At 41.0% G+C, this 7,981-nt stretch overlaps 1 protein-coding gene across 1 annotated transcript in view; it reads right to left on the bottom strand.

Annotated features, from left to right (window-relative positions):
- Positions 1-205: 205 nt before the first annotated feature.
- Positions 206-7,981, bottom strand: part of LOC143280517 (solute carrier family 35 member E1 homolog) — a 9,980-nt gene continuing 2,204 nt past the window's right edge. The window contains exons 4-6 of the mRNA XM_076585194.1: positions 7,142-7,267; positions 5,301-5,546; positions 206-3,824 (exon numbers count right to left, since the gene is read on the bottom strand). Coding sequence (XP_076441309.1) covers positions 3,501-3,824; positions 5,301-5,546; positions 7,142-7,267 — 696 coding nt within the window. The 3' untranslated portion in view covers positions 206-3,500. The remainder of the gene's footprint in view (positions 3,825-5,300; positions 5,547-7,141; positions 7,268-7,981) is intronic.

Here is a 7,981-nt window from a genome sequence, read left to right as displayed (position 1 = left end):
AATAATACCCCTCAATACAATATATATATATATATATATATATATATATATATATATATATATATACATTGAGTGTGTAATACATATATATGTAATATAATAATCCCTATCCATGAATCCCTCAGAAAGCAAAACATTCATATCAAGTTCAGGCAGTAAAAAAAAAGAGTGAAAAAGGAAAGAGGTAAGTGATGCACTGATAACAACAGGTCTAATAACAGAACACAACAGAAAGGAGGTGGCCACGACGTGAGTATCACATTAACCTTTGCATTAAAAATGACAAAAACTCATGTAAAGTCACTGCAGTTTACAAAAATATGCGTCCGTTGGTGGAAACTGCAAAGACTGCATTTAAAACATGTAAAAATATTATATGCTAAAAAGAAAGAGATCAAGTTCACAGACGAAGGGAGAGAAACAGGGGCATCGTCGTTTGTTAAAGAATGCTGTCATCCTCCATGCTCCAGGAAGAGTTAAAGGTTAATTAGAATTCTTCTTCTTCCTCGTTCACCTCCCATTAGATAAGCAGCCCGGTATCCTCAATGAAGGCTGCCGTCCGCCGCAGCTCCTCCAGGGTGCCGTACAGTTTGGCTTCCACTGCTGTCGGTCTTGGCCAGTACTTCCTCCTGGATGCTGCATGCGTCCTACAGTTAGAATTGAAAAACTGAAACCTGATGGTGGGGAGGGAAGACGTTCAGGGCATGGGAGGTGGGTGAAAGAGAGCAAAGAATATTTCAGACAAGAGAGAGAAAAGAAAAAAAAAAGCAATAGAGGGTGTGTGAAGCATCCGATGCACTTTGGCATGTAACTTGAAATCCTTTCACATTTTGTTCTCTGCCCACTTTCTATACATTGCTCTTGCCCTTCCTCCCAAGTCTGACCTGAAATCAACCTGAGCATCTAGTCATTCAGATGAGACGACAAACCAAGGTCCCATGAGCAGCAAGCACTTGCTGCACTGAAAAAGAACCCCAGAGTTTTGTCCTCTGGCAAAATTCTGTAGATGAAACCCACTCTAAATAGGTACACAAAAATATACGCATACACTCAAGGCCTGACTAGGCGTGTTGGGTTATGCTGCTGGTCAGGCATCTGCCTAGCGGATGTGGTGTAGCGTATATGGATTTCTCCGAACACAGTAAAGCCTCCTTGAGAAACTAAAACTGAAAACAAAAGTTTATATACACTGGTAATAAAAATCATATCTAATAATTACAATCATGATGACAATTCTTCTGCTTTCATGGGCTGCAACTCTAATGCTAATTCATACTATAAAAATGAGCTTTTAAGTGCTTGACTGTTTGTATCCTGCCATTCAGGCAGCCATACTCCATATCTGTCAATCTATCTATCTAAACAAAAGTTAAACCAAATACATAAACCATGTAAATAAATTGCTAAATAATCAAAGATAGAAACAAACAAAAACAAAAAAAAAGAAAGATACATACTACACAGAAGGCAATAAATCAAATTAAAACCAGAATGAACATGGGCCATGTTAGGCAAACTTGTGCATGCTCACACACATGTACACATCCAAACCAGAGGCCATAATCCATGAATTTTACTGAAGACGAAATTTTTCCACATTGAAAAAAAGAAAAAGAAAAAAGGTGGGTGTGTCTGGAAGGCAGCAGGAATGAGATTCAGCTCAGTTACAATGTTAGATTAGCTCCCTGTGACACTTTCAGTTTCAACAGCAAGTGGACTGATCCAAAAACACTGCACCATAATTATCTGCTAATGAAAAAATAGTACATGAAAAAAACGAAAAAAGGATGGAGCTTGTTCGTTGTTTATTGTTGCTTATAGTCCAGCCAACCACATAGGCCCATGTCAGGACTGCCACAACACAAAACTGTCACATCTACACCAAAAACACCACCACCACCACCACCACCAAGACAAACCCACAAAGCACAGTTCACAACACATTATCCTAACCATTTATCTCCTTAGAGCAAATAAGACTAGGCCGAGCTGAGGACATCAGCCCTTCCACTTAATTTATCATCCCAGATTACAAAACATCATAAAAAAAGACAAAAAATACTTCAAAGCAAAACAAAAAAATACATTTTAAAAAAAAGGCCATATACACAAATAACACTGCAAAATTGACAGTTAGTGCCCATCCCAGTGTTTACAATCTCACCACCAAGCCGCCACAGCAAAACAAAACAGATAGCACATCACAGACTGCCAAAAAGAGAAAAAAGTGTCAAGGCTTGCTCAAAAAAAGAAAGGGGAATTGACTCAGAAGGCACAAAAAAGCAGACAACAGCGAAGGAGGAAGAAACAAGGCAGAAATAAAGACAGTGATAGAAAAGAGGAACTTTCCAGCACAGACTTTGAGAAAGGTGGGGGTGCTGTTTATACTGAGAGACCCCCAGCATCCCCAAGGGGGAAGGAATGGAGCTGATACCTGGCCTATGTACAGACCCTACGTGCTGGTCCGGCCAGGAGAACTTACCACATACATATCTATAACATTAAACACAAATGAAATCAAATAAATAAACAAGTACACATAATGACTAACGTATCAAGTTACATCATGTAATGTCAAATCATACTGACTGCTACACATACAATTTGGAGATTTCTATCCACCCACTATATATGTGGGCTGCTGCATGATATGACAATCGGCACAATGCTCTCACACACTGGTCAAGTCACCTGGGATTCTGAAAGTCCTCCTCTTTCACACAGCTGGATCAGCACATCAGCATCCTGTGGCTCCAACTTGTGTTGGAAGAGTGGTGCCCTCAGAAACCATCTGTGATAGGTCACCATTCAGCAGGAGTTCCATCCATCCAGCAGAAAATGAAAGAGCACCGTTTCTTTAACCCTTTCAGGGATATAGCTTGCACAAACTTCCCCATCTTAGGAGGTGTAGCAGTGATTTTCAGATGATTTAAAAGCTAAAAAGAATGACAGTTCAGTTAGATCATTCATGTATTGCTCCATCCTGTCAACATTTACAACAAACGTTTTGAATATCACTGTCGGGATCAAAAGCACTGTATACATCTGAGAGCAGTTTGTCTAATACTTCATAAGTATTGGAACATAAATTTCTGGCTATAATTTTTAACAAAACTTGCAAAAAATTGTTTGGATACGTTTAAAGCACACCAAAATCTTGTCAGTAAGTTGTCTGGAGGTTTAGATGAGTAATATCCCTTCCACAGTGGTTGATATGTTTTAGCTGAAAGGTAGAAAAACCAATTTGATGAACGAGAATTTGCTGTGAAAACACAGGCACAAGAACAGGCACACTGGTGCCCCAGGACAGCTCAGGGCACAGGGTGGAATGAGTTCAAAGATCCAGATCCAACACTTATCACAAATTCCAAAGTCACAACTCTGGTGCTCTGTTGATTATCCCACAAAAGAAAAGAAAACTCCTCCAACAAAACTCTAGTCATGCTGCACTCTATGACTGTATCACACAAAAGAACAGCAAAATGTCCCCTGACACAACTCTACACATGAGTCACACCACGAATATGCAGCTTTGGTGAGGAACCCTGATAGAACCCCTTCGAAGCCGAGTCTTCCGACGATGTTTCTGCTTCAGCTTCAAGCTGCTTTACCATGCCTTCCTTGCTTTCATCCCACACCTCTTCGGCTGTGGGAGACAGGGGCAGGATGCTTTTAGTGTGCGGTAAGTCCCCATTGAGGACGAAGTCAGCGTCACTCTTGGAGTGGGGCATGTGGGGAACGCCGATTTGAGGAAGGATGGACTCGCTATGGACGTAGGGTAGAATCCTCTCTCGTCGCTCAGCCTGCAGCTGTTCGTACTTGGCCTGATGAAGAGAACGAGACATTTAACTCCGTCTGGATGAAGGACCCCAATCAGGGCATTAGATAGTTTTGAATTTTTGGAGCGGTACAGTGACATTATAAGCTAAAAATATCTTAACTGACGTTTCCATTCTCCACTGCGACCAATAAATGCAGTGTGTGCTGCAAAAGAGTTATTTTCGTGGTGACTGGTTCATGTGAATAGTGCATGTCAACAATGGCGTCTGACCCAGTTTCGTCTCAGTCACAAGGCAGATAACAGAATTAGATGAAGGGGCCTTATCATGGCTACATAACGTTCTGAATTTAATCTGTTTCAAACTCTTTGCGCTTTCCTTAATTCGTTTATGAGTCAACAGTGTGTGTGCAAATTTTGAACAAAAATTATGGATACTTTCATCATCTCACTGTATGATAGCATAAGAAGGGAGGAAGTTTTATATTTTGTCCTCAGCTAACTCATTATGTTACTGGTCAGTTTGACAGTTCATTTGTTTTTTGGCCATTTTATTTCTTACCCATACAAATGGGTCGGCTGTGGGAAAAGTTAAGGGAGCAAACTGGCAGAATATTTAACTGAATGAAGCATGAAGTTATGTGGCTGTTTTCTACATTTAATATGTGGCTTGAGTTTCTGTTTCAGCAGAATGTGAAAATCACATTGCAGGACGCATTTACCGTGTAATATCCAAGTGTGGAAGCTACTTTTCTTTGTAAATTTCATGATACTGTGCAGTACAAGAGACAATAACGTGTAACGTGGAAACACTGATGGCATGATTCTTTCAAACAACAGTGCACAGCGTTATACGAATAATTGTGCTTTCAATATAAACCAGATACTTCACACACACACACACACACACACACACACACACACAAAGCGCACACAAAAGCACAAACATGTGCATACACACACACACACACATGTACACACACATGTACACACATACATACTTCACATTGTTATAAACAACTTGTTATCCATCCATCACAAGTATTGTATTTGTTTTGTTTTACATATTTGTCACAACAGATTTCTCTGTGTGAAATTTTGTTGGTCTCCACAGGGAGAGTGTGTCGCTTCAGTGAGACTGCTACCCTCTTCTTTTTTCTGCCTGCAAGTTTTCTTTTCCTATCAAAGTGGATTAACTCTCATCAACTCTCTCAACAATCCACCCCTAACATATCCCTTATAACATGTCTAAGTGTGTATGTGTGCGTGCCTGAAATCTGATTGAATGACACAGGAAATGAATGATGAGCGCCCAGTGGCAACTGTCAGTCAGCTCTACCCAGGTAGGCAGTCTGTTGTGCAAATGACCCCGTGTTTGTAAAGCACTTCGAGCTTGGTCTCCGACCGAGGATAGGTGCTATATAAGTATCCATATCGAATCAAATCAACCTCACCCACCCCTGCAGCAGTCTCCACCAAAACACACACACACACACCAACACACACACACACACACACTCACCTTGTTATAACACAAAACCCCAAATACAGCTGTCAGCATGCCCACCACATTGAGAGGAGACACAGCGTTCTGCAGAACAAGAATAGACCCACCGATGATGACGATTCGCTTCGTGGCATTGGCCACAGAATAGGACAGTGGCGAAACTTTGGCAAGGATTGAGAAGGCAAAGACGTTATTCAGCAAGTTGAAGAATCCATTGCACACCAGCAAGAAGAATGTATGGGCCATGTGACTAGTTTCAACCTGAAACACAGCACAAAGTTCTGTTGTCAACTTTTTGTTTAATGTGCGTGTAAGTGATTAACAAAATATTGCAAAATATGGGAGACATAATTTCACAAAAAACAAGAACGCCAGAGAATTGACAGACAGGCAGAAAATACGAAAAAAAACTTAGCCGTATAAAGAGCACAGGAACAGGAGTCATGATGGCTGCCAGAAAAAGAGGGCGCAAGCTAGCGGGACAAAGGGGAGGTTACCTACTTCCGGAAGGTTATCAGCCGTAGTAGCTTTCGTTTTCTCCGCATAGGCGGATAGTAGTTTGCACAGGACAGGATGTCAGACCCCTGCTGGAGTCTGCACTAGTTGGGTCATGGTTAAGTATATGTAATTAAATATGGTTTTCATGCTTTTTCGTTGTTGCAGCTTTGGTACTGTGATCGTCTTTTCCTCTTCTTCATTCATGGGCTGCAACTCCCATGTTTACTCCTTTTCAAGAGTGGGCTCACGAGGGGGATGCATGCCTGGTATATTCTGGCTTCCATTACCCACCGAATGCTGACATGGATTGAGGTATCTTTAACATGCATATTTGATCTTCTGTATGAAGATGGGTAAGGCACTAGCAGGTCTGCACATCTGTTAACCTGGAAGATTTGAAAAATCTCCACCTTTTGACCAGTCATGTTAATGTTTAAAAGTTTCAGTTTCAGTTTCAAGGAGGTGTCAAAGCACGCGGACTAATCTACATACACTAGACAATATCTGCTGTGAATAAATGTTTATAAGAAACAGGGCAACAGCAATACACACATATATGATACTAAATGAGGACTGGATGTGGCTCTCTATCCAGTTCATATTCAACGGACTCAAGCAATATTGGAAATCCTATATAGTCATAACCACAGTTATATCTTTTTTAGTGTGTGTGTGTGTGTGTTTGTAGCAAGTTGCTCTGGCTGATGCTGAAGATGGTGCAGAGGTTGCGTTGGAGGAAACAGGTGATGACAATAAATGATCCATGACTCTAAGCCGCAGAGAGGGGTGATCAGAACAATGGCTCTGTACATGCTGATCTTTGTGCCTCTCTTCAGATGCTTGTTGTTCCAGACCTGTTTGTACAGTCTGCCAAAAGCACTGCAAGCCTGTTGTCAGCTACTTTGTCGAGTTTGGCATATGATGATAGAGTGCACCCCAGGTACCTGAACTGTAGGGGTAGGAAATTGAAATGAAATAAAATTATGGTGCTTAGAGCCTCACCGACCGCTAAGGCCATCTCAAGGCTATCACCACGTTAATACCTACTACAAGGGTAAAAAACAAACAATAAAAACGAGTCACCACTTTAAGCTTTCCACTCAAAGTTTAAAAAGCCTTCCATAGTTTAAAACCTTCAAATCTGATTAAAAATGTTCACTTCTTTCAAGAAGTCCATCAGCGCCCACGGAGGGACATCACGAAACAAGGTCTTCAAAGAAATCGCCGTGTAATGTCTGTGTCTAACGTCATGCAGATCCCAACAGTCAAGGAGCACGTGGGGTAGGAAATTGCCAAAATGCTGATCAAGAAATCCATAACAAAATATGGATGGATGCAATGACAGCATTTGTACTCACAGACTGGGAGTGTTCCAGGATGTAGGGGAGGTCACCCACAATCCAGACAGGAAGGAAGATGACAGTAGACAGTCGGTTGATCACCGCCAGCAGCTGTAGGTGGTGGTATCCAACATCCTTCAGGCACTGTGAAAATACACCACCGTCACTTCATCATCATCATCATCACCATCATCATCACTGTCATCATCATCATCATCACTGTCATCGTCGTAGTCGTCATCATCATCATCATCATTACTGTCATCATCATCATCATTATTGACATCATCGTCATCATCATCATCTTTATCATCATCATAAAAATATCAATTTTCATACAGCCCTGAACCCTTTGCATGACAAATCAAATGCAGCTGTCAGTCACATGGAACTACACCGACAATATCTTATAATAATCAGAAATTTCTGAAATAGTTTAAAAATGGATAAACAAATTAATACTGATAATGATAATGATGATGATAACAATAATAATAATAATGTTAACCTAGAACGTGCCTCTAACATTGACCATCCCATCAATCTGACCAGTCAGACTGGAGTCTTTCAGCATCTGACTGGTACAAACAAGAGTTTTTCCAATTCCCAGATCAATATCAACACTCACTGTACAATCCAGTATGTTCCACGTAGGTAGTCCATGCATATCACTAAACATTGTTTTGTTTTTTTACCTTCAGAATGCCAAAAAGGCCTACCAAGGCATCAAACATCTATCAAGTTCAAGAACATATGCAGACCTCAAAATTATTGCCTCATCTCACACACATGCTCACATTCACCCACATGCACCAATACCCACGCACCCACCCACACTCACAGACACACAGACACATC

Source organism: Babylonia areolata, chromosome 3, assembly GCF_041734735.1.
Source record: "Babylonia areolata isolate BAREFJ2019XMU chromosome 3, ASM4173473v1, whole genome shotgun sequence".
In the NCBI taxonomy this organism is placed as follows: Eukaryota; Metazoa; Mollusca; class Gastropoda; order Neogastropoda; family Buccinidae; genus Babylonia; species Babylonia areolata.
This window is presented reverse-complemented; position numbering and strand designations above follow the sequence as displayed.